Consider the following 24,825-nt stretch of genomic DNA (forward strand, 5'->3'; position numbering starts at 1 on the left):
GGCACAGCACCTCCATGGCATTCCTGCAACCTGTTCTCCCTAGACACTACATTTGGGTGCCACAAGGTGTCATGTACCTGGCTGCCTGCAGACTTGAAAGGGATTGATTTTTCTCTTCCTTTCTCAAAGTGAAGCTCTTGACCTTCTTCAGCTGTCTTTATCAGTGTTGCTGGAGGAGCTCTCACATGAACATCAGCAAGGTTTGCTTCATCCATCTCACAATGGATGAAGCAATGAATCTAAGACACAGTGAACCTCATCAGCCAGGTCGGGGGACCTTTAATGGAATACTTCATGGAATGACTAAAGTTGAAAAAGCCCTCTGAGATCATCGAGTCAAGTCAGTAACCCAGCACTGCCAAGGCCCTAGCTAAACCATGTCTCTCAGCACCACATTCTGTGTGGATTTTTTTTAACATCTCCAGGGATGGTGACTCCACCAGTGCACTGGACACTCTATGCCATTGCCTGGCCACCCTTTCAGTGAAGAAATTACCCCAAAATACAAAGTAAATACTAAACCTACCCTAGCACAACTTGAGGTTGTTTCTTCTCACCCTGTCACTTATTACCTGGGAGACCAATTCTCAACTGACTCCCACCTCCTTTCAGGAAGCTGTAGAGAGCAATTCACTGCTGAATGCTGGGGAATGAAGTTCAGTTGCACAGTAAGGTGTAGCTCACACCTTTGCCTCAAACCTGCCCTCTACTTCTGCAACCAATGCCTTTTCCAAAGTGCTGTTGTGATGCCTTAATCCTGGTCTGCTCAAACAGTCAGTGCTTAAAAGCAGCAAACCAGCCCTAAGGAGCAAGCCTGCCTAAGGAGGAGGAGGGGTAATTCCCAAGGGAAGTCTCTCTGTGCCCTCTGAGAGTGCCCAGAAGATGAGCACAGGGAAGGTGCCTCTTGAAAACGACTGGAGTCCTTGTACAGTGTTCTCCAGGTGGCTTGGAGTAAAACTCATATTGTTTTCAGCAATAAGTAGTTGGCTCTCATATGCTGTTCCAGTGTTATTCCTGTATTAATAGGAATACAGATACTGTGTCTCTTAAATAACTCACTACAACTTTCAGTGGAAGAAGAAAGTATCTAAATTTATTCTCTGATTAACCAAAGCAAGAGGACTGTTTGTTTTGAATAACAAATGCCTGTGTGACTGTAAGGATAGACTTCCAACACCTCCAGTTATTTTCAGTATGCAGAAGCTGACTTCTTCTGGCATGGCCTTAGCATAAATACAGCATGCCTGTGTGGTTTTGGTAGAGAAACACAGAAATGCTTCTGAGTTCTCTGATTTAGAATTACGGAATGGTTTGGGATGGAAGGGACCTTAAAGCCCATCCCATTCCACCCCCTGCCGTGTCCAGGGACACCTTCCACTGTCCCAGGCTGCTCCAAGCCCTGTCCAGCCTGGCCTTGGACACTTCCAGGGATTCTGGGGCAGCCACAGCTTCTCTGGGAAACAGTGCCAGGGTCTGCCCACCCTCCCAGGGAATAATTCCTTCCCCATAGCCCATCCAGCCCTGCCCTCTGGCAGTAGGAAGCCATTCCCCTTGTCCTGTCATTTCATGCCCTTATCCAAAGTCCCTTTGCAGTTCTCTTGAAGCCCCTTTGGGTGTCCCTGGAGCCTTCTCTTCTCCAGGTGAGCATCCCCAGCTCACCCAGCCTGGCTCCAGAGCAGAGGGGCTCCAGCCCTTGGAGCATCTCCATGGGCTCCTGGATTGTTGCAGGATGTCCACGTCCTTCTCATGCTGGAGGCCCCAGAGCTGGGTGCAATACTCCAGGTGTGGTCTCCAGGATGTATTCAAGGCTTGTACTGTACTGGCTTCCTAGCTGCAGCTGGAAGACTTTAAGACTTCTGCTGTAGGAAGGCTGACGCAAATCCCCTTGGAGGCAAGAGAAACAGCTTATTTAAACTAAAAGCTAAAAGCTCAGGAAGAATAAATCCAGCAGAGAAGAGAGGTGCCAGCATGGGAAAAGCTCTGTTTGAAGTTCAGTGTGATATTTGTACAAGAACAGATTGGTGTAAACTGGCCTTGAGCACCTTCATACTGAGAATTAGTGGAAGGTTCTCACTGAGTGGAGGACTAAAGAGCACAAGGGGAGCTTGAAGAATGAGGTTCCAGAGAGGACTTGCACAGGTTGGCTGTGAGAGCAGCCTGGCAGCCCTTCCCCAAGTGTGAATAGCCAGTTCTTAAGAGAATACTTGGTATGAAAAGTGCCTCCAAGCCGGGGAAGCATGCCTGACTTTCCCACACACTCCTTATTGTTTCTCAGGTGTAATGATAAGAATTGAATTTCTGAAGTAGACCCTGGAGAGGTTGCAACATAGAAAAACAGTCTCCAGACAGCAAGCAGAACTTCTGGCTGGTCCCTCCCCAGGGAAAGGACTCGAGTACCTTGATGCTTTCCCCAATTTCAACTCCACACCACTGGGCTGGGTCCCAAGCCATGTGACTTGATGTTCAGCAGGAACTTCCTCCTCTTGACTTTATCTGCAGTGAAACATCCTTGCTGCCCCTGATGAGCTGGCTCTGGGCAAGAACCAGTCCCTTCTTCCAGCATGATTGCCTCAGGGTTTGCTGTGAGGATCACAAGTCTCTTGCCTTACTCCCTGCCCTGCCTTAGCAGATCTGATCTCATCAGGGACACAATGAGCTCTTGGGCCCGAAGTGGAGGCTTGTGCTGCTGGTATGACTGTGACCCCTCTCGTTTTCTCTTACTTCCCTAGGTGTTGAGCTTCCACTTCATCCCCTTCTCTTTTGGGGTCTGCTGGGCCAGCAGGTCATGAGCACATCACTTTCGGGTCTCCTTTTGGGGCAAAAGAGGAGCATTTGTGTCTGGGATAGCAGAGCACTGGCCTCCAGGCACGGATGGGGCAGGGGGAGTGCGCAGCCAGTCATGGTGACTGCTGGGAGGAGGGAGAGATGGATGTTGTGCCCAAGTCGGGCAGTCTGCAGCTTGCTGTGTTGCAGAAGGATTGTTATATTAATTGTCATAGCATGGGCTACAGTGAAAAGTATTTAGTGTGCCTAAAGATGCTGCAGAAATCTTTTTTGCTCTTGGACTTCTGTTCTTTTTCTGCTTGGCTTCAAGGTCTCAGTCATTCCAGCAGAGCTGGCTCACTGATCTCGGCTGTTGCAAGCAGCTATGACTGTTCTGGTTGCTGTGAGCAAATGCAAACTATTCCAAGAGTGATCACAGAGAGGAGAAAGAGTTGTGGTGGTGCTTCTTGATCCAGCCAGGAAGAAGCAGTGTTAGGATCATTCCTGATGTCCTAATATACCAGTGATTTAAACTGTTTCTGAAAATGTGGTTTGCCAAAGTCTACCCAGACAGTGTGATAAAATGCTCCCATCTTGCAGCAAAGCTGCAGCCCTAAAGAAATTATGAATATTGTTGAGTTCTGCTTAGGCAGGTGGTTTGAGGAGCTGCTGTTTATCCTGTTCAGGGCTTCTTAGTATGCAGGAAGGTGGTGGATTTTTGGCAGCTCAGCAGACTCAGGTGCAGATTCAGCCCTCCCTTATGGCTTTTTTTGGTTGATGCAAATAACCTCACCTGCCTTGGGTCATTCGGACAGGATTGTCCAGCTGCTGGAGGAGCCTGCCCTGCCTGCCAAAATACTTACCAAAAGCTCAGTGATAAATACCCCCCCGATGTGCTGTGCTGTTGGGAAGAGGTTTGGTAGCAGGATGTCACTGCCCATGAGCCAAGGTCCGAGGTGCCAGCTGAAAAGTCATGATCAAATGGAGATGTGAAAGAACAGGCAGGAGACAGAGTGTTCTGGTTCATGTCAGCACTGGATCTTTTGTTTAAGGTTTATTTCATCTTGTGGGGCAAAAAAAATCACTCTGAGGGGCTCTTCAGCCTTCTTCAGCAACAGCTTTTTTCCATCAGTGGAGAGTATCAGCAAGTGACACTTTCCTGGCCACCCTGTCACCTGCCTGCATTGGGCTGAGGTCCTTGGCAATTGTGCAAGTGTTCCTAGCAGCTTCTTGTGTACTGGAAGCCCCTAAAGCATCTGGGAAGCCTTTTTAGACAAGCCTGTTTTGCACTGACAGTGTGCAAGCTGGTTTTCTCTTACATTTAAAAGCTTTTTGCTTATAAACCTGGTCCAAACCTGCTGCAAGCAGGCAGAGATGATATTTCCTCACCACCACCTCAGCTATGTGGACAGATCTTTGTGTAAGCTCCTGCTGGAAGCAAATTTGGGTTTTGGCAGAGTGAGTGTCCACATGTGCTGCTGGATACAATAACTGGTGGTCTGTCTATGCTCCTTGTTTCTGTCACTGGCTGCTGAGGGTTGTGCCAATCCCAGTAGTGGGAATGAAGTCTGAAAATCCAACTGTGAAAAGACTCCAGATGGATCTGGGGATGAGTCCAGTCATCTTCTACCTGCACAGAAGCTGTAGGCAGACTGAGGAGGAAAAGAAGGAAGGCTGTTGGAGGGTTGTGAGGGGTCCAGGTTTCCTTGGTCTGAGAAGCTGAGCGTGGAGCTTTTCATCCATACTGTGGGAACCTGGGGTACATAATGGTACAAAAGGGCTTTGTGAAACTAAAACTTGAAAGCTGTGGAGATAATAGGGTATTGACAACCATCTAAGCACTTGGAGGAAAAATTAGGCTGCAAATGGGAAGCTGTTCATTTGTCGAGTTGAGGAAATTAAAATTCTGTGCATGTTATTCCAAAGGAGACTTAAAAAAAGCCTGACAGATCTTACTTGGAACTGAGTGCAGATATGGAGCCAGCTCCCTCCCTGTGCATGGCTGAGTGCTGTTCTCTCTGGGGCAGAAACGGCAATGACAGAGTGGGTTTGGGATGCATGCTCTGGCAGCGTGGTGTCTGCAGCATGCCAGTGCTACTTGGAAGCAGTGAGAGATTGTCTGGCAGCACCAGGAGCTGGCCAGGGGTTGAGCAGCCTTCTTCCTTCCCTGGTGAGCTGTGGCACAGCTGGGCTCCATACCCAGCTGGGCAGGAGGGGGATGGAACAAGGCATGGGCAACTTGGCCCCCATGTCTTCTGACCTTTGAGAAGCTTTCCTGGACAGTCTTCACTCTAAACATGTGTGCTGGAGCTGTGATGTGGCTTGGGGGCTCAGCTGGCAGACAAGGTGTCATGTTTAGCATTTAGAAATCATGGTCTTGACCTTCCACCCTGCTGAGGATGTAGAGGTGTGGTTTTGCTGAAGTTTTATCCTTATTCCAATTCAAAGAAGATCCAGGCAGAAGCTGCCAGCAAGCATAAAGACTCTCCCCTCTTCAAGCATTATTATTTCCTGGCAGAAATAATCATCACAAACTAAGTCTTGGGTCTGTTTCTCTTGGCTGAAGGAGCTTGTCAATCCAGAAATGAAGCAAGTAGACTTTATTTATCTTGCTGGCCATTTGTCTTGGAAGAGGCTCATCAAACCCTCTGCTTCATTATTTCCTGACTCTCATTAATTCTCACACACAGCGTTGGAAGCTGGAAATCAAAACAAATAGAGGAAAAATTTAAAGAAAGCTCAGAGTATTTTTTTTTTCAATGTGGAATTAAAATGTGATGTATCCTGCTAGTAGGTATTTCCAGATTGGGTCCTTGAGAAGCAGTATCTTTGGTTTTGTGGGATTTTTTAATTATGGAAAATCATTACTTCCTTCTTATTTTTCCTCTCTAAATCTATGAGAAACTAATCCTTTTCTCCTCCAAAACAAAAACAACCTCAATTTCTTTTGATTATGAAGTTTTTGGACTGTCCTAGAAGTTAGACTATAAAAAAATACGGACTTTAGGTAGCAGCTCCAGACTTTCTTTGAAGGAAACTGAAGATACTTCCCCCACCCCACAGATGCTTCTGCCATTATGTAAACTCACCTTCAGGTCCTACAGAACAGCCTCAAACCCGGACTTTGAAGGGCTTGCTCTTTGTGTTGGGCTGTCAAACATGAAGCCAACTCACCTGACCTGTCTTTTGTGCCCTCTGCCCTTCTATTTTTGTGTATTTTAGCCTTTCTCTGGGGGTACAAATGCGGATGTGGAGATGTTGGAGGGCCAGGGAGGACAGAAAAAACAAACTTCACGTGGAGACTGTCTTCCTGGGGGTACAGCCCAAGAATCGGAATTGTTCTACAAGGAAAAATTTGAATTGTCAAAAAATTATAAAATTGGTCAGGCTATGAGAGCTGCTTATTCCAAAAGAGCTGAGAGAAAGGCAGACAAGGTCGAGGCACACCCAGTGCATTCCAGGAACGGCTGCTGTTCCAGGAGGGGGGAGCAGTGCTAGTGCCAACTCCAGATGTGACTTTATTATGAGATTTCAGGTGCCTTTGTGGCCCAGATGCCAGTTTATCATTCCTGTGTACTCCACATTTCATGTTAATGCCTTTTTTTTTTTTTGTAATTTTGAGGTATATCATTCACAAGCTTCTGCACAGGCTCCTCTCAGTTCACCACAGGGGTTGGCAGCAGCAAGGATTGTAAAGCTGGGGTTTAGGAGGACAGGGTAGCTTGTGTTTCCCAGCTGTGTAGCACATCTTCCATTTCAGAGGGTAAAGGAGCACCTCCACAGATACATGAGGGTGCTCCCTGGTCCCTGACTCGTACCAGGACAGATGGTGGGAGTGTCTCATCTCTCTCCTTCCCTGTGCTCAACCCAGGCCTCTCCTAGGGAGGACTGGGCTGAAAGCTGAGACCTTCCTATGCCAATTTAAGGTCTCTGCTTATGCTGGGGCTTTGCTATAGGGGATGGCTGTTCCTGGAGGATACCCCTGATTCAGGGAAGACTGGTTCTTGGAACTTGGTGCTCAGTGATCTGCTTTGGTTTGCCCTCAGTCTTGCTTCTGCTGGGTTCCCTTTCATCCAGCGCTGCCTTCCCAGCTGGATTCCTCCTCTCTCAGCACAGATCATCTCCTCCCTAGTTCCCATTCCAGGCATCTTTTACTGTGATTCTGCCAAGCCAGCTTGGAGTGCCTGTTGTCACTTGGAATGTCCTTGATTGCAAAGAAGAATGACAAGAAGTCAGAAGAATAACGGGAGGGTTGCAGAAAGGCTCTGCTGAGGACAATTCCATAAATGTTGCCTGTGCCCAGCCGGTACTGGGCAGCAGCTCCTGACTCGTGTGCCTGCAGGGCCAGGCACAGCCTACTTTCCTTGTGTCTGTCCTCAGAAATACTCAGATTCAAGAAAAGCTCACTTGCTAGGAGATGCTGTGGGCCGGAGTGGTGGCCAACAGTCTGGCCATGCCCCTGGGTCCTGCCAGCCCGGCTTGGGCTGAGGTGGAGATTCCTCCAAGCTGCTCTGTGTCTTTCCTGCCTTGAGTCATGCCTGTGCTGCTGCCAGCACCATGTGCTGCATCTCAGGAGGTGACTGGGAAGAGATTCATGGATGTGAGTGGAGTTCATGGACAATGGATGTGAACCTGAGGATTCTGTAGGTACATCTGGCCTGAAGAAAGCATTCTCTGCCAGTGTGGCAGTGACAGTGGGAAACACCTTCAGCAAAGTCTGGATGGATCCTAGTCCTGAGAGCTCAGTCTGTGGAGATCCTGTGGTGCTTATTGCATTATTCATCTTCCTTGTCAGCAAAGGGTTCACAGTAACAGAGGTTCTGGAGAAGAGAGGTGTACTTGAAAATTCCTTCCTGTCCTGCTGCCACCGCACCACTGACTGCAGCTGTTCTGTGTTAAGGGGATAGAAAAAAAGGTGTGTTTCTGCCTCAGTGAGTTTGTATCAGATTTGTGACAGGAGAAGGGTGTGTTTTGCTCCTCCACATACAGCCACCAAGACAGTTCTTCCTCCTGCATAGAGACTGCAGCTTAGGAAATTATTTGGGGGATACCGGAGCCAAAACAGGAGTAAAACCTTCCCTAATGACCTGGGACTGCATTAGCAGACCCTGTTGTCTCAATTTTTACCCCATCAGAACATAAATGGTGCAGCTGGAGCAATGTTCTGTCCCTTTGTTTCTTGGTTTCTGCACGTGGAGGTCTTTCAGGGTTGTCCTGCCCCTTTTACGTTGCCTACTATGAAACTTCCTGATTGCTTCTGACTGTCTTCCACCAGGGAATTCTCTTGGTGTATGACATCACAAATCGCTGGTCCTTTGATGGGATAGACCGATGGATAAAGGAAATAGATGAGGTAAGTGAATGGAAGAACATGTGCAGTCATCTGTAGCAGAGACATGGGGAGGTATCACCCAAGGTGTTAACTGATGTGGGGACAGGTGCGGCCCTGCTGTGGAGGGGACATGATGGCAGTGCAGTCAGAAGCAGAGCAAAGCAGTAAGTGTCTGCCCTCCTTTACCTCTGTGTAAATCTGGAGTAGTAGGAAAGGACTCGGGAATAATCAAAAAGACAGGAAAGTCCCCTCAGAAATCAATGGACTGGGAGGTGACAGATTAGTTATCCCCACCACACAGAGGTGCTGCTAGGCAGTCCCTTGGCCACAGAAGAGCTTCTGCTTCTTTTCCCTTGGCTGCTATTGCAGCTAAGCTGGGTGTAGCCATGGTTTCTGCACTTCTTTCCTTGTTCAGCACGCCCCAGGTGTCCCTCGGATCCTGGTGGGGAACAGGCTGCACCTGGCCTTCAAGCGGCAGGTCCCCACGGAGCAGGCGCGCGCCTACGCCGAGAAGAACTGCATGACCTTCTTCGAGGTGAGCCCCCTGTGCAACTTCAACGTCATCGAGTCCTTCACGGAGCTGTCCCGCATCGTCCTCATGCGCCACGGCATGGAGAAGATCTGGAGACCCAACCGAGGTCAGTGGGCAGGAGGCTGCTCCAGGACGGGAGCTTGGGCTCACGTGGAGCCTGTGGCTGTGGCTGCCCAGGGGGGAGGTGTGGAACGGTGGGAGCTGCATCCACCTGACGTGGAGAAATGCCTCGGGCTGGACAAGCTGAAGCTGAGCCTGTGCTGGTGTAGGGATGGGCTCCAGAGGGCAGCTCAGCATGTCCAGGACCTGAAGCGCTCTGGGGCATCATCTGCCTTTCACTTACTCTGGATGAGGCTGAGGGCAATTAAGCTTCCTGCTTGAAAGTACTTCAGTCAAACGGCTGTGTGGGGTAAATCCAAGTGTAAGCACCTCGCTCCTTGCCCTTGCCTGAGCCTGTCTCCCTCGTTTTGGAGGGAGGCAGAGTGTGCCCAAGGAGCTGAAAGGGAGTAAATCTCATCCCTGCTGTCAGCATGCAGCAGTGGGCTGGGTTATTCCATATATCCAAACATGTATGCCACAGGGAGGGAAACCACAAGCAGATTGCATATTATGTCTCAGCCTGTTGAGTTTGAAGCAGAACAGTCTTAGTTCCCACATTATTCCTGGCTGGAGGTAGCAGCGTGTCCCACTGCAGTCTGAGCAGCAGCAGATCTGTGTTCCTGGGGTGACCTGCTGTCATATGGACCTTCAGCTCCTACTCACCAGGGTGAGAAAATCTTGTTTTACCAGCCTCAGTCACCAAATTTTCTGCCTGTGCTCCTGTCCCTAACCTGGCTGCTGTGCCGTGGTCTGCAGGTCAGAGGGATGGTGGGCAGGGACTGGGCTGAATGCACAGACCTTTCCTGAATCTTTTCCAGAGGATTTGTAACTGCAGGCTGCCTGCTTGGGAATGGAAAGGGAGAAAGGAAATAGCTTCAAATTGTGCTGGAGGAGGTTTAGCTTAGACATTAGGGGAAATTTCCTCACAAAAAGGGTCACCAGGCACTTAAGCAGGCTGCCCAGGGCAGCAGAGGAGTCACCGTCCCTGGACGAATTCAAAAAAGATGCAGATATGGCACTTGGGGACATGGTTTAGTGGAGGCATTAGCAGTGCTGGGGGAATGGTTGGACTCGATGGTCTTAGCAGGCCATTCTAAGCTCAATGATTCTGTGATTCCATGAACGGAGAGCTCCCTAGGGAATGGGGATCTGCCTGCTCGGGAGTGGCAGCATGGCTTTGGCAGCAGGCAGGCGGGAGGATAACGAGTGCCCTCGTGTGGCCCCTGGCTGCGAACCCGGCAAGGATAGGGGACTTCACAAAGCAGGCTCCCATGGTGCACGCTGAGCTGGGAGGATGCTGGGAAGCTGGAAAGGACAGAGTGGTGTTCTGGATGTTCTGGCTTGTTGGGGTCTCTGTGACCTGGGGGTTCTGCAGAGGGTTGCCCACTGAGCAGGTCCCAGGTGACACTGTCCTGTTTCAGGACTTGCTGACCCTGTTGCCTCTTTCCCAGGCACATCCTGGTTGCCGGGGGATGGGTTGGGAAGCCAAGTGTCTGTCAGGAATGTGAGTCAGGCCCTGCCAGCCCTGGGTGCTGAGCAGAGCAGGGCTGGCAGTTGCCCTAACCCTGAGCTCACACCAAAGCTGGCAAAGCACAAACCTCCAACAGCAGAGTTCACCTTGATTTCCCTAGCTTTTGTCCTAAATATCCTGCTCCCTACTCCTGGCTCCTGTGCAATCATTATTGACACATCTCCCTGAGGAGCTGGAGCTGTGCAACATAAGGAGTAATTGTGGGGGAAGGGCAGCCTTGACTGTGTGGTCCTTTCTCCCCGCAGTGTTCAGCTTGCAGGACCTGTGCTGCCGAGCCATCGTGTCCTGCACCCCGGTGCACCTCATTGACAAGCTGCCCTTGCCTGTCACCATCAAGAGCCACCTGAAGTCCTTCTCCATGGCCAACGGGATGAACGCAGTGATGATGCACGGCCGCTCCTATTCCCTGGCCAGCAGCGGGGGTGGGAGCAGCAGCAAAGGGAACAGCTTGAAGAGATCCAAATCCATCCGGCCGCCCCAGAGCCCCCCACAGAACTGCTCACGCAACAACTGCAAGATCTCTTAGCAGGATGGGCACCCTGAGCTTGTGTCGGATCCACACCCACCCACCGATGTACAGCTGTTTGCACACCGAACCCTTTCCCACTGGATCCTTTCGGATGGGCCGCGGTTGCTTTTCCAATGGCACGCACAAGCGTTAGGAATGTGCTCACGTTTTGGCTTGGCATAGGAAGAAGCATGGTGCCGGCTGGATCCTGCAGCGCTGGCGGGGAGAGGATCTGCCAAGTGACCCTCCAAGAATGCTTTGGGCTTTGCCTCTTGGCCTGGGGTGGAAAATTCAGCAGCTGCCGGGTTGGGGAGGGGGGAAGGGGAAAAAAAGCTCATCCAGTCTCAATGGAGCAATGGATTTAATGGAAGATTGAGAGGCTTAAGGGAGTAGGCAAGGAGAGTCTGTGCTGCAACTTTAACTCTTGGCCTCCTGAACAGATTGCTGGTGCAATAGTGATCATTGTATGTAGACAAGAAAAAGAAACAGGGACTAATGACAGTTTTCACCAGGATGTTAACCTGCTGTTGCCAAAAAAACAGAAAACAAGGCAAGAGTTGGCCAATTGGAAGGGGGAAGGCAGCGCTCCATTCACTGCCTTCACTTATTTATGTAAATATTATACATATATATAAATATCACTTGTTTTTTAAGGGTTTTTTTTAAGAAGCAGTCAGGGAAAATTTTATGCAGCCATGTAAATACAAGCACTGGATTGACTTTCCCAGTGTCAGCAAAGGGGACAAGTGGAGGATTTTTCAATGAAAACATATAAATGCTTTAAGAGACTTTCCCTCACCTCTGGACTCGTGCTGGTGTTTTTCAATACTACATGTGCGGAAGGAAAGGACAATTGGTGTGGAACATGCCCCAAGCTGCTCTATTCCTGTCATTCCCTAGAACTTGTGAGTGCTGAAGGCAGGGTGGGATGGCAGTGCGTGGAGAAGCAGAGTGGTGAGGCCAGGGTCCTGGGGGGTTGGAGTGTTGTGGCAGGCAGCAGGAAGAGGCAGCTCTGGGGTTAGACTGATGCCTTGCTCACTTTGTGCTTTCTCGTTGGCAGTTTGGGAGCATGGGGTGGAAGCATTGTGCCTAAAGCAGAGGAAAAATGCTGAATTTTGTCCCTTATTGCTGCAAAGTCTCAGCCGTCGCTTCTAGTGCCCTCCATCCATGACAGCACCCTATGGGACAGCCCCTGGATCCTGACTGCTTCCAGCTTTGCTTTCCCAAAGATGCTGCCTGACCTCGTGCTGCTGTGGCTCCTCCTGGATGAAAGTGGGAAAGGGCAGAAGCAGTTTTCCCCACTGGAGCATGAAGGAGCAGGGACTGGAAAGGTGGAGGGTTGGGGTGGGGAAACAGCAATCTCCAGGTCCCTCAGTGGCAAAATCTCTTGGTTCTTGGGGCAATCCCAGGAGATCAGGAGATCCAACTGCTTTGCTCTGTGGGATGGCTGCTGGATCTTGGAAGAGCAAAAGCTTGGAATGGACCTTCTGTCAGGCAAGTGCACCTGCTTCCCTGGCTTTGTTCCACAGCTATCCTGTGCTGGAAATTTACCTGGAAACTGAGAAATAGCACCCAGCCCTTAACCCAGAAGCTAAGGCAGCCTGGCAGTAGGGCTGGGCTGTGGTGACAGGTTCTCATAGGTGGCCAGGGTGTGTAGATTGTAACGTGGTAGCAAGTGAAGTGTACAGTGCTGCCATGTCCCCCTGGGATCATCCTGCTCTGCTCCCCTTTCCAGGCAGCCTGGGGCACTGCATGGACAGAATGAAGCCGCTGCAGCTCCCGCACGGCCGACGGACCCACTGTGTCCAGGCAGCAGGGACAGGAGGGACACGTCCCCCAGTGGGGACATCGCTTCCCTTGCTCCACAGCCGACCTGGGAGGTGCCAGAGGCTTCCCCCTCCCCTCTCTGCAGAGCACAGCACGGGCAGGTCTCTTGGCTCGGCTCTCTCATGCTTTATCACCCAGCTCAAGTGAGCGAGGACAGAATTAAACCCCAGGCAGGTGGAGGGGGAGAGGAATCCTTTGAAGGGGTGCTTTGGCTCAAGAGCAAAGCTGCAGCCGGGCCGTGCCGGTGGCACGAAGGCCGGGGGATTTGGAGAACCTGTCTGGGATGGCTGGCACCTGTTTCCCATCACTTAACACACAGCCGAAGACAATCGCTGGCTCAGCAGCGCAGGGATATACGGCCAACAGGTGACGGGCACCGCCAGCAGAGGCTCCTCCCGGGAATCGCCCCCGGGCACCACGGGGCCCCGGCGCCGGTGTGTGCAACAAGAGGGATAAAGGGATCCTTCCTGAAATCACCAAGCTGCTGCATGTCTCAAAACTCACTGGACCTCTGCTTTGGTTTGACTGTGCCACGTGTGCCACCTTCTCACGCTGTTTCCCTGTAGTTGGTTTAGGTTTTGTCACCCTGTAAAGTCTCACAGATCCTGTCTGGAGTGGGGATGGAAGATTTCCCTGGAGTGATTGCCCAGCAACAATTTTTTTTTATTTTTTAATTTAAAAGGAAAAGATTCTTGCATCTGATGTCAACACTAGTCTGTAGCTGCTCTCCAACACTTGTACCATTCCTGAGTTGGGTTTTTTTGGACTATCCTTTTATTTTTTTATTCCTTTGTACAGTCAGTGTTGTTTAACTGATTCTACATGGTTTTGTTTTGTATAAATTAAAGTCTTTTTGTTTGTTTTGAACTACCAATTGAAAAGAGGAGAAGTTGTACCCTTTTTTTGTGGGGGCTGGGAAGAGGTTGGAAGGTGAAAAAGGTGGTGGTTTTGCCCATGCCTGGGGATTTGAGACTGTTTGTGGTACGGGTGTATATTCCCATTTCCAGGTCTTCCACACAATAGCTTGAATTACTTTTTCTGGGGAGCCGTGATTCCTTTCCTGTAGATATGGAAGATAAATCTGTTCTCGATTCTCACAGGACCGCTGATTTGGGGTAGTGGAGCCCTAAGAAAACACAAACTCATCTCCAACAGGGTTGGTCCTGTACGTGGCTGGAGGAAGCCAGGCTCTGCAGTTTGCCTAGTCCCTGCTCCACAGGGACAGGACAAGTACAGTCAAACCCTCAATCCCTTCTTTGGGTCTGGTGATCCCGGGGGAGCAGCGAGTGCAGTGGCAGCAGTCACCCAGACTGGAGCAAGCTGGAAGCCATCCTGGGACAAATGGGATTGAAAGGGAGAAGATGCTGCAGGGAGCTCAGAGCACCAGTGGCACACCAGGGTGGCCTTTGGAGGCACCAGGATCCCCGGAGAAGGGGGATTTGATCCTGGGATGGGGGGAGACTTCTTGTCTGATCCCCTTCTCCCACCTCCTCTTGACCTCCCTTTTCCCCTGCCTTCTCACTTCCCTAGGATCAGATTTTCCGCTTCGTACCAGACTGGCCACACTTGTTTTAACAGCTTAAGTAGTAATTGCTGGGGGTGGGAGGGGGCAGGGGGAAATGAGATCGTGTCTGCAGCCTGGAAAACCCTGGAGCTAAGGTGAAAGCCTGGTCAGGGAAGAGTCACACAGCCGGTTTTTTTTTCCTCTTTTTCTTTAGGGGGTTCTGGAAGTGTCTGTTCCCTCTCCCAGGGCCGAAACAAAGGCTGTGTGTGGTTTCAGGTGGGGTTGGGACAGCCGGAGCCCATTAGGGCGGAGCAGCGGGGGCTGTGGGGCCGCAGCTGTCTGCCTGGGAAGAGCAGGGCAGGAAAACACTGCACAGCCTGAGCGGGCTGGGAAGCCTGGGAGAGCTTCAAGGCTCCCTGCTCCTTGGAGGAAGGAGGAGGAGGGAGCAGGTTGCTCTGCGATGATTTAGGGCTTTGGTCGCTGAGTGTGTTTCTCTACATCCACCTTTCTGATGTGATGTTTCTTGGGTCGGTCCCACTGTCCCACGCAGGCTGGGAGGAGGTGTTGACCTTCATGCAGCTGCAAGATGCTTGAAAGTGGGGGTACAGCTTCCCATGGGTGCATTGGAGGGGCAGGAGCCCACTGGGTGCAGCAGGTTCTGGGAGCAGGGACAGGTGGCACGGCACCCTTCCCTCCCTTGTCTTGGAGGGAGAGGATGAACTGTAAAACCCCGATCTGTGTCTGGGATCTTTGACAGTGACCCCACAAATCCCTGTTCTAGGGTGCAGTTGGTGCCTGGATACATGGAGGTGAACAGTTTGGAATTGTTGAGACGGTGGAATTACTGTGGACGTGGTCAGGGTGGGAAGAGTTGCTTTGTCATTCACCTTCAGCTGAAGAAGCTGAGTGGGGGTCCCAAGGTGTGGGCGAGGATTTCCAATGGTTAGGAGCTGCTTTTCTGGCCATACAGCAGCTGCCATTCCTCCATCCAGCCTTGCACCACTGAGGTGAAGGTTCCTCACTTGTCCGTGCAGACACACGCCACCCTCTGGGGCTGCTCCTCTGGCTCTGGAAAGGGGCAGTGGGGCAAGAACCCACGCCGACCCTGGCACTGGCATTGTGCTGTGACTACACGGAGCCCAGCCATAGGTATGGGCAGAAGCTGGGCTTGTTCCCCCTTCCCTCCTGCACCAGCCCCCAGGAAGGACCATGGGACGCCCCAGAGTGGCCCTATGCCTCTGGGTTGCATCCCTGGGGACCAAGGTGCCACGCATCTGCCACGTTGCTTCCCAGCTGGAGTTTGTGGGTTTGTGGATCGGGGAACTCCAGGCAGCAGGTAGGGCTAGCTGGGTGGGTCTGGGGGTTTTAGGCTGCCAGGGCTTGCAGGGTACAGGCCCTGGCAGCTCCTGGCTGAGCAATCCTGATGCAATTCCCTGTTTGCAAAACATCAGCCTCCCCATGAGTGTCCTAGGGCAGCGTAACCTTCCCTCAGCATCCACAGCTGGATGGGCCCTTGGGTGGCTGCTTGGCCGTGGAACAGGATTCAGGGCACAGCCGTGGGACATGCTCCAGCCCTCCTTGCCTGTTCGTGGCCAGCTGGTGACAGACCTGACTGTACTTTGGGGTTTTGGGCCCCGGGGAGCCCCAGAATCGCCATGGGAAGCCCAGAGCCGGCAGCAGTGCAGCCATGTGCTGGCTTGGGCAGGGAAGTGGCAGGAGCAGTGGCTAGTCACAGCACTATGTCACTGCTCCTGGCTGGAGGTCACCGTGCCAGAGCATTGTGGCTGCACCCTGTTCACATCAGTGTGGGGGTGTTGAGGGTCCCTCAAATCACCTGGTCTGGGGCAAAAGGGCTTCCCCAAGGAGCCACAGACTGGGGGGGCACCGAACCATTTCACACAAAAGCAGCTCTGGAGTGTGGGTGGGTTGGATCCCCTCACTCCAATCCCCTCAAAAAAAAAAAAAAAAAAAAAAAGAGCCCTTTTTGTCCCATCCACCACCTGCTCCCCAAGAGGGGAGACTGGAGGGGCTGAGCTGTTCCCCGGGGCAAAACGCCCTCGGGTTTGCTGTTTCACAGGGGTTGCAGACCCCCCTCAGGGCTGAGGCTCTCACCAGAGCTGGAAGAGTTAATGCTCCCAAAATGCCATGAAATGTTCCTGCTGCAGGTCAGTCTCCATCGGGGATTAGGGGGATCTGGCCGGGGAGCCGGGGACGGCTCCTGCCAGCTCGGGGCTGGTGCGGGATGTGCTGGTTGAGCCCAAGCACAATGTGCCGGGGTCTGGTGTGGCTCAGGAGACATCCTGGTTGTAAATCATCGGGGAGGGAGGGCTGAGAGCCCCAGGGGGCTGGGGGAGCCCCTCCAGGGGGGCTGGGTGGGCACCCATCCCGCCAGGCGAGACACGGTCCAGTGCCAGCAGCACGGCACTGGTGGGATGCGGGCTGGAAAGCGGGGATGGGTCCGTGCCGGTGTCCCGCTCCCGGCACCTTCGGCTCCGGTGCCGGTGGGTGCCCAGAGATGCGGTGCGGGATGAGGGACTCCCGGGCCAGCCGGGTCCGCAGCGTGGGCTCCGCGTACCTCCCGCCGGCCGCCCCGTCCGATGGGACCGCAGGCTCCGGCTGTTTTCTCATCCTGCAGGAATTCGGCTCCGTGGGCCGGGCGGGTTTTTGTGTGCCCCCCCCTCCCCTTTCACTCTCCCTCTTTGGAGACTTTCTGAATTCTCCCTTTGATCTCCCCCCGTGTTTGCCCAGGGATCGCCGGGCTCGCCGGGGTTAGAGGCTGAGGTCAGCGCCTTTCCCATTCCAAACACCCAGAAACATCAGTGGGAAGGGAGGGGATTCAGATTACAACCTTCCCGTCCTCCCCTTCCACCCCACTCGCCCCGCTGGCCGTGCCGGGGATGGACTGAGCCCCGGGAGACACCCGCCACTGCCGCCGTGTCCCTGGCGCCCCGAGAGCCGAGCGGTGCGATGGATGGAGGCAGCGGGCGGCATCGCCGGTGGTCCGGCGGGCGCCGCGCGTGCTGAAGGACAGAGGTTTGGTCCTCTCCTCCTCCTCTTTGTCCCCCCGCCCGCCCGCCCGCCTTCTCCCTCATCCCGTCCGTCCTGAATGTGATTTATCCCGAGCCCTCGTCAGCGAGCCAGGCCGGCGGCGCGGGGTGGCCCGATGGCTCCTCGTGGGAGAGGCGGGCGCGGGGCCCGGGGCCATCGTGCGGGCGGGCGGCAGCGGGTCCCCGTGGGCATCGCGCTGCTCCTGCCCGTGCTGGCGGTGGCGGCGGCCGGGCTGAGCCTGCAGCCGGGAAGGATGCGGCACCTGGGCGTCTGCCCCAACCAGCTGAACCCCAACCTATGGGTGGACGCCCAGAGCACCTGCGAGCGGGAGTGCCAGGCCGACCAGGTGAGCGAGGGGGCTACGGGAGGCGGCGGGCGGTAACAGGGTTTGGGGGCCATCCCCAGGTCCCCAGAGAAGATGCTTTGGGGTGCGGGTCCTGTGCTGGGCGGCACAGCCGGTTCAGTTGTTTCCGTGCAACGGGCTCAGCCCTGCTGCAGCTTTTCCCCCTAAGCCCCTCCTGTCTGCTGGGCTCCCCAGTCCCCCACAGGCAGAGAAACTGCTTGTTGCTCTCTCACGTCACCCCCTCACACCGTGTCCCATGGTCAGACCACCCTCCTCGTGCACCCTGTCAAAGGGCTGGCTGGGATGAAGGGAATGGGTGTGCTGGGACACGGACCCCCTCAAAGCCGAGGACAGAATCCTCTCCCAACTTTCCCCTGAGGGCTGGAGCCCACCCATGGACCGAGCTGTCCATTCCATAGAGCCTTGGCTTTGAGCTCCACCAGGCTGAGCAGGGGCAACCCCATTCTGGTTAGGGCTGTCTGAACCCAGAGGGGAGACTTTCACAATTCATCTGTATGAGTTCTGCCTCCCCTCGGCCAGCAAAAGCTGAGAAGGGCAAGTTGTTCTCTGCTGTGGTGAAGGGAGCATCATCGCTAAGGTGCACCCCAAATCCTGGGGGTGCTGAGGGTGGGCTGGGGCTGGCACAGCTGCGCCGGGGAGGTCTGGCTCTCACCCGGAGCCCAGCGATGCTGAAGGTGCCCAGGGCTGCGCGGGGGACACCTGCCCTCCCGAAAGTCCCCCGGGGTGGGAACAGCACCCACAGCCCCAGCCCAGCGGTGGCCTCCAACCCCCCACCCCCCCGCAATCTCTTCTCCCTCCCTGACCAGGACTGTGAAGACTTTGAGAAATGCTGCACCAACGTGTGTGGGCTGCGGAGCTGCGTGGCCGCGCGCTTTGCCGACGGCAGCGTTCCGGCGCTGGCTCTGGCGCCCGCCGCCTCCTGCGAGAGCTTCGTGTGCGCGCAGCAGGGCTCCGACTGCGACATCTGGGACGGGCAGCCCGTCTGCAAGTGCAAGGACCGCTGCGAGAAAGAGCCCAACTTCACTTGCGCCTCCGACGGCCTCACCTACTACAACAAGTGCTACATGGACGCCGAGGCGTGTCTGCGCGGCACCCGCCTCACCACCGTGCCCTGCAAGCACATATTCACCTGGCCCGACACCAGCCCCGTGCCGCAGGAGACCACGGCGCGACCCACGCCAGGGGCCGGCCCCGAGGTGCCGGTGCCCCCCGCCCTCTACACCAACCCCTTCCACCAGTCCGTGCGCGCAGGCGGCACCGTCAGCTTCCGCTGCGACGTGAGCGGCCGCCCGCAGCCCGACATCACCTGGGAGAAGCAGAGCGAGCGGGAGGAAAACTTCATCATGCGGCCGGACCAGATGTACGGCAACGTGGTGGTCACCAATATCGGCCAGCTGGTCATCTACAACGCCCGCCACGAGGACGCCGGCATCTACACCTGCACGGCCCGCAACGCCGCCGGGCTGCTCCGCGCCGACTTCCCGCTGTCGGTGGTCAGGAGGGAGCCGGGGGGGACCCCGCGCACCGGCAGCCCCCAGCCCTTCCCCAGCGCCGAGTGCCTGAAGGAGCCGGACCGGCGGCGCTGCGAGGCCACGGAGGTGCGCTGGCATTTCGATGCCAAGCAGGGCTCCTGCCTCACCTTCCGCTACGGCGGCTGCGGGGCCAACAGGAACCACTTCGAGACGTACGAGGAGTGCCGAGCCGCCTGTCTGGGCAGCGCCCGCCCCACCTGCCTCCTGCCCATGGTGCAGGGGCCCTGCCAGAACTGGGAGCCGCGCTGGGCCTACAACCATCTGCTGAAGCAGTGCCACTCCTTCGTGTACGGCGGCTGCGAGGGCAACACCAACAACTTTGAGAGCAAGGAGACGTGCGAGGACGTGTGCCCCTTCCCCAAGAGCCTGCAGTGCAAGGCCTGCCGCCTAAAGAGCAAGATGGTGCTGAGCCTCTGCCGCAGCGACTTCGCCATCGTGGGGCGGCTCATGGAGATCGTGGAGGACCAGGACTCCGGCATAGCCCGCTTCGCCCTCGAGGACGTCCTCAAGGATGAGAAGATGGGCCTCAAGTTCTTCAACATCAAGTACCTGGAGGTGACCTTGACCGACATGGACTGGAGCTGCCCCTGCCCCAACATGACGGCGGAGGACGGGCCCCTGATCATCATGGGCGAGGTGCACGACGGAATGGCCACGCTGGACCCCAGCAGCTACGTCCGGGCGGCCAACGACAAACGGGTGAAGAAGATCTACGAGCTGATGGAGAAGAAAACCTGCGACCTCCTGAACCGCTTCCAGGACTAGGGGAGAGCGAGGAGGTGCCGACGGGGGGAGCTGCAGACACATCACGGAGGGGGCAGCCTGAGGGAGCCCCCGCACCAGTGCCTGTGTCTACAGGTCACCACTGTCACGTAGTTCCCCCCAACCCCATGCTGAGCCCCAGAGCAGCTCCCACCTCCACTGTAATTTATCTGCCGCATGTTCCCCGCACCGTGTGACCCCCCCCCAGCCCGTCCAGGAGCAATAGAGAAGTGGGTTGGGTTACAGAGGGGTGGGAGATCTGCCAGGACCACCCCACTCATAAAATTTTCCCACCTCACCAAAGCCTCTGGGCCCAGTGTAACATCCCTGGTGCTGGACCTGACCGTTTTGTTGGTGCTGGAGGTGGAACTGAGGACATCCCCACCCCCAGTGTTTGTGCTGAAAACATCAAGGAGCTGCTGGGGTGTGGAGGGCAAAGCCACAGAGTTTATTGGAGGGGACAGCAGCACAGTCCTGGGGAGCGGGGGAAGGGGGACACCATCAGAACAGCATCCTCCAAGGAAATTGAGCAATGATGCCCACGGATGTTGTTTCTTCCCATGGCAGCTGTGCTGGGTCCTGTGGTCCAGGCTCCTCACTGCAAAGGAGGTCCCAAAGGCACCAGGGGAGATGGACCCCCCCCCAGCCAAGTCAGCCCCGGCTGGGGTGAGTCTGTCCCATCACTGCTGTCCTCAGCCCCAGTGTCCATGGTGGGACAGTGACACCCCTGCAGGAGGTATCAGTGGGCAGAGCAGTGCCGGGAGGCGCTGGCAGTGCTGTCAGGGCAGGTTACAGCTTGCGGAAGATCAGGCTCTTGTTGTTGGCCGGCATGTCCACCTGGACACACAGAGCTGGGGCTCAGGGGTGCACAGTGGCACGGGGAGCACCCCAGTCCCCCAGTCCCATCACCTACCATCCTCTCCAGACACAGCCCGTTGGCCTGGGCCAGCTCCCGCAGCAGCGCCGTGTCCCGCAGCCCCCAGGCAGGATTGCTGCGGGAGGGAGGCGCGGGTCACACCCGGGGATGGGGACACCCCCCCAAAGCAGCCCCAGCTCCCCCCGGCTGGGGGGCTGCCCTCAGGCGTGCCTTATCTTGAAAGACCACGCTGGGAGGGAGCTTCCTGCAGCTCCAGGAGCAGGGGCGGGACAGACAGGACAGAGTGGGCCCCCAAGAGCCTGAGCCCCCCAGCCCCCTCCTACCTCTGCCTCAGGCTGCGGTCAAAGTCCACGTTGCTCTGGGGGCTGATCTGGCCGTCCACGGCGTAGGGCTGGGGGGACACAGCTGGAGCTGTAGGCATGAGCCACCCTGTGTCCCCCCAGCCCCTCCTTCCATGGGCTGCTGTCCCCACCAAGCACGGAAGAGACACGGCCCCCAAGGAGTCCCATCCCCCACTGTGAGTCCTGTCACCCTCTGCAGCCCTCCCAGACTCTGCCTTGGATAAGGTGAGGGAGGACAGGATCTCTCTCATCCAAACTGCCCCTTTCAGGGCTCAGCATGTGCCCCAAAAGACACAGACCCTCCCAAAACCCTGCATTTCCCAGTTCCCTCCCTAAGCCATGACTGGAGCTGCCCTCCCAGGTGTCCCCCCAGTATCCGCTCTGACACGCTGCAGCCCCAGGATGCTCCTGCACTAGGACCCACCCCATAGGTGAAGAGCACACCTCCAGGCTTCAGCAGCACCCCGGCACCCTTGAACAGGCCCTGGGAAAGGAGAGAGGTGGGGACCGGGTCAGGGGGCTGGGACACCCCCCGGGAGCCCCTCCTCGGCCCTGGCAGGGGGCAGGGGCTGTGAGGGCTGCTCACCTCGGTGCACCGCAGCTCTGCGATGTGCATCATGTTGATGCTGACAAGGAGGTCGAGGGTGCCGGGCTGGGTGCCCCCCCAGGTCTCCCAGCCCTGAGACACGTCCAGCAGGATGGGGGGCAGCAGGTTGGGCACTCCCGTGGCCTCCACGTAGGCAGCGATGCTGTGGGCACCACACCCCACCTCAAGCCCAGCCGGGTCCCCCCGTGCACCCCCAGCACCCGCTGCAGGCAGGGACAATCCCCTGGATGGACTCTCAGCCAATAGTTGTTATTCCACGTGCATGTGGGTGCAGCACAGCCTGGGGGCTCTTTGCCCAGCCCTTTGCTTCCAGCTGGCAGAAGGAGAACTGGAAGCACCTGGACAACCAGCAGCATGGAGAGGCCCCAGGGCCTAAATTCCCCGATTTTGGAGCACTCACCCCTTGTGGGGCATCCCACTGGCACCACTGCATCAACATCTCCTGATTTTGGTTTTAATTACACCCTTTTTGGCACATTCACCACCCAGGTCTCAGCTCCTGCAGCCTCCCAGCCTGGGGATTATTTTTAACCAGGGTGCTGGGTGCTGATGGGTGGGCAGCACAAAACTTCCCCTGGAAAGGCGCTGGTTTCAGCACCTCCCCACCAGGCTTTTTTTTTTTTTTTTCCTCTACAGTGGAAAGCTGGATTTTGGGAGTTTTCTGGGAAAAATAAAGTCCTGGGCGGGGGAGCATGGGTTGTTTGGGAGTTGGATATTGGGGATTTATTGAAAAAAAATATAGTGAGCATTGACCTGGGGAGCCTGCGCTGGGCAAGAGTTGAATATTGTGGTTTGCCTGGAAAAAATAAAGCGTCAAGCCAGAGAGCCTGGGCTGTCCAAGGGGGTCTTTGCTGGGAAAAAAAGTACACATTAAGCTCATTTGAGAGCAGGATATTGCGGTTTTCCTGGAAAGAATACAGCACTGAGAGGGGGAGCCTGGGCTGCTGGACAGGCAAGAGATAGCAAAGATAGCAACAGAGCCGCGGCTATTGGCTTTTTCCTGAAAAAAGAAAAACAAGTCTGGAGCCTGGGCCCACTGTTGAGTGGGTCTTTTCCGGGTAAAAACACACATCCAGCTCATCCAAGAGTTGGATATCGGGGTTTTCCTGGAGAAAAGAAAGCACTAAGCAGGAGGGCCTGGGCTGCAGGAGAGTGGGATACAGGGGTTTTCACAAAATCCCCAAGCGAAATAAAATAAATAAATAAATTAATTAAAAGGAGATCAGGGAACCGGGCCAGTGGTAGGGGGCTGCAGGCGGTGTCCCCCGGCGTCCCCCGTCCCCTCGGCCCCGCTCACCTGCGCAGCGCCCGGGGGTCGCAGTCCGAGGGCTGCCAGCGCGTCTGCGGCAGCGCCCGCGCGAAGTGCGCGGCGTGGAGCCCCGAGCCCGCGCCCACCTCCAGCACCCGCAGCGCGCCCGGCCCCGCGCCCGGCCCCGCGCACTCCCGCAGCACCGCCAGGATCGGGCCCTTGTTGCGCTCCGCGGCCGCCGGGACCTGCATGGCCGGGCCGGGCCCGGGAACTACAGCTCCCGGCACCGCCGGGCCCGCCCCGCGCCGCGGGTGGAGCTTCCCACGGCGGGCGGGCAAAAAGAAGACAGAAGGGGGGGGGGGAGGGGGGAAAAAAACCACCAAAACAGATTTGCGCCGCCCGGGAATCGAACCCGGGTCGCAAGAATGGGAATCTTGCATGATACCACTACACCAGCGGCGCGGCCGACAGCGGCTCTGCCCCGCCGCCCCTCGGAGCTGCCCTCGGGCCCTGCGGGGACCCCGGCCCGGGCGCTGCTGCTGCTCCGCCACGCACCGGTACCCCCTGAAAGAAGCAAACTGAGGCTTTGCCCCGACACCCCGGGAAAATGGGGGTGAGGGCGGACCCCGCCCACCCTTTCCGCGACAGCTGTCACTGCTGATGGAGGTCTGGAGGGATCCATCTGGAGCTCAAGGATTAGGGGTTCAGCCCTTCCAAGCATGGAAAAGCTCAGGGGATGCGCCAACAGCCACTTAGAAACCCCGGGCAGGTCCGGGGAAAACTGAGGCACAGTCCCCAGCACGTGACAGGGCGGATGGCAGCCCGTGGTGACATCCTGGGGGTCAGGATTGTATTTAAGCACAGTAATAAGATTGGGGGTGACAGCAGTGGATGCGCACCCGCGAAGGGTCCACGCGTGCCTGGTACCGACCAGGGTCAGGCTCCGCTGGGTTTTTATGGGAGGTACCCGCCTGCAGCCCTCCCTCCCCGGCCAGTACCGTGGCAACGTGGCGAAAAGGCAAAGGTCACCCTCGTGGGGTGGCTTTGCAGCCCCTGGAGCCAGGCTGGAGCCTCCCAGAGTCCCCAGTGTGTTTGTCACACGATCTCTCCCCAAAACTCTGAGTGCTGTCGCCAGCCCCAGGGGTGGCCGGTGGACGCTGCGGGGTGGCCGGGGATCTGCTCAGGGTCATATCCTAGGTCTGCACCTCCTGCCACGTGGGGACACCTTGGCGGGACCTCCCCGCTCCAAAGGTCACCGTGCTGGTCGGGACACGGCTGCCCACTCCCGCTTCCTGCGCTGGTCATGGGATGTGCAGCCACAGCGCTGTCCCCTTGTAAGGGGGAGCACCTCAGCCCCTGCTTCTGCACCCCCTACTTTGTGCTTTGTGTCCCAGGAATGACCCCTATCTGTCCCCTGTTGTGCAGTGGCTCCGGTGTCCTATCTCCTGAGTGTCCCCGTGCAGGTCCCCTCCGACTTTCCCGTGACTCCCGTGTCCCCTGCGCGTCTCTGCCATCCTGTGCCCCACATTCCCTCTGTGCGCTCTCCCCTATGGAGCCCCGCACGTTCCAATGTCCCTTCTGTGCATTCTGTGTGTCCTGCGCGTGCCCTGCGTCTACCACGTCCCACATGTCCCCTCTGTGTCCCATGCAAACCCTCACATATGCTCCCAGCGTGTGCCCTGCTCGTCTCCAGTGTGTGTCCCTGCATCCTGTGTGTCCCCATTAACCCCTCACGTGCACCCCTGACATGTTCTGTGTCTCCAGTGTGTTCCCACGTCTCACACATGCCCCCAGCGTATCCCATGAATGTCCGCTGCGTGTCTCCGCATCCCCCATGTGTGTGACGGGCGTCCCCACGTCGCACGTGTGTCCCTTGTGCGCCCTATGCATCCCACGCACCCCCCACAAGTAGACCCGATGTGTCCCGCGTGTCCCCTGCGTGTCCCACG

At 55.9% G+C, this 24,825-nt stretch overlaps 3 protein-coding genes and 1 non-coding gene across 5 annotated transcripts in view; 2 read left to right on the plus strand and 2 right to left on the minus strand.

Annotated features, from left to right (window-relative positions):
- Positions 1-13,473, plus strand: part of RAB40C (RAB40C, member RAS oncogene family) — a 36,190-nt gene extending 22,717 nt beyond the window's left edge. The window contains exons 4-6 of the mRNA XM_014888549.2: positions 8,039-8,116; positions 8,511-8,733; positions 10,503-13,473. Of these exons, the coding sequence (XP_014744035.2) occupies positions 8,039-8,116; positions 8,511-8,733; positions 10,503-10,783 (582 nt within the window). The 3' untranslated portion in view covers positions 10,784-13,473. The remainder of the gene's footprint in view (positions 1-8,038; positions 8,117-8,510; positions 8,734-10,502) is intronic.
- Positions 13,474-16,548: 3,075 nt separating this feature from the next.
- Positions 16,549-20,103, plus strand: WFIKKN1 (WAP, follistatin/kazal, immunoglobulin, kunitz and netrin domain containing 1). The gene is given in 6 exon segments (XM_088174413.1): positions 16,549-16,843; positions 16,846-17,002; positions 17,004-17,129; positions 17,230-17,278; positions 17,320-17,490; positions 18,315-20,103. Coding segments are annotated over 6 exon segments (2,289 nt in total). The 3' UTR covers positions 19,806-20,103.
- Positions 20,104-20,222: 119 nt separating this feature from the next.
- Positions 20,223-23,158, minus strand: METTL26 (methyltransferase like 26). Of its 2 annotated transcripts, none has more exons than XM_014888502.2 (6): positions 22,925-23,158; positions 21,607-21,769; positions 21,445-21,504; positions 21,003-21,070; positions 20,716-20,794; positions 20,223-20,639 (listed from the first exon to the last, which is right to left on the minus strand). In XM_014888502.2, the coding sequence occupies exons 1-6, from the start codon at positions 23,125-23,127 to the stop codon at positions 20,592-20,594; spliced, it is 621 nt and encodes a 206-aa protein (XP_014743988.1). In that variant the 5' UTR covers positions 23,128-23,158; the 3' UTR covers positions 20,223-20,591. The 2 variants fall into 2 exon arrangements, 1 of the variants encoding a protein (XP_014743988.1); XR_015807279.1 differs by having other exon boundaries at positions 20,580-20,639; positions 21,003-21,084.
- A 109-nt stretch (positions 23,159-23,267) lies between these two features.
- On the minus strand, positions 23,268-23,338 carry TRNAG-CCC (transfer RNA glycine (anticodon CCC)). The gene has a single exon. It is a non-coding gene; the product is annotated as a tRNA-Gly (tRNA).
- Between the last annotated feature and the right edge of the window lie 1,487 nt (positions 23,339-24,825).

Source organism: Sturnus vulgaris, chromosome 16 (genome assembly GCF_052056855.1).
Source record: "Sturnus vulgaris isolate bStuVul1 chromosome 16, bStuVul1.hap1, whole genome shotgun sequence".
Taxonomy (NCBI): Eukaryota; Metazoa; Chordata; class Aves; order Passeriformes; family Sturnidae; genus Sturnus; species Sturnus vulgaris.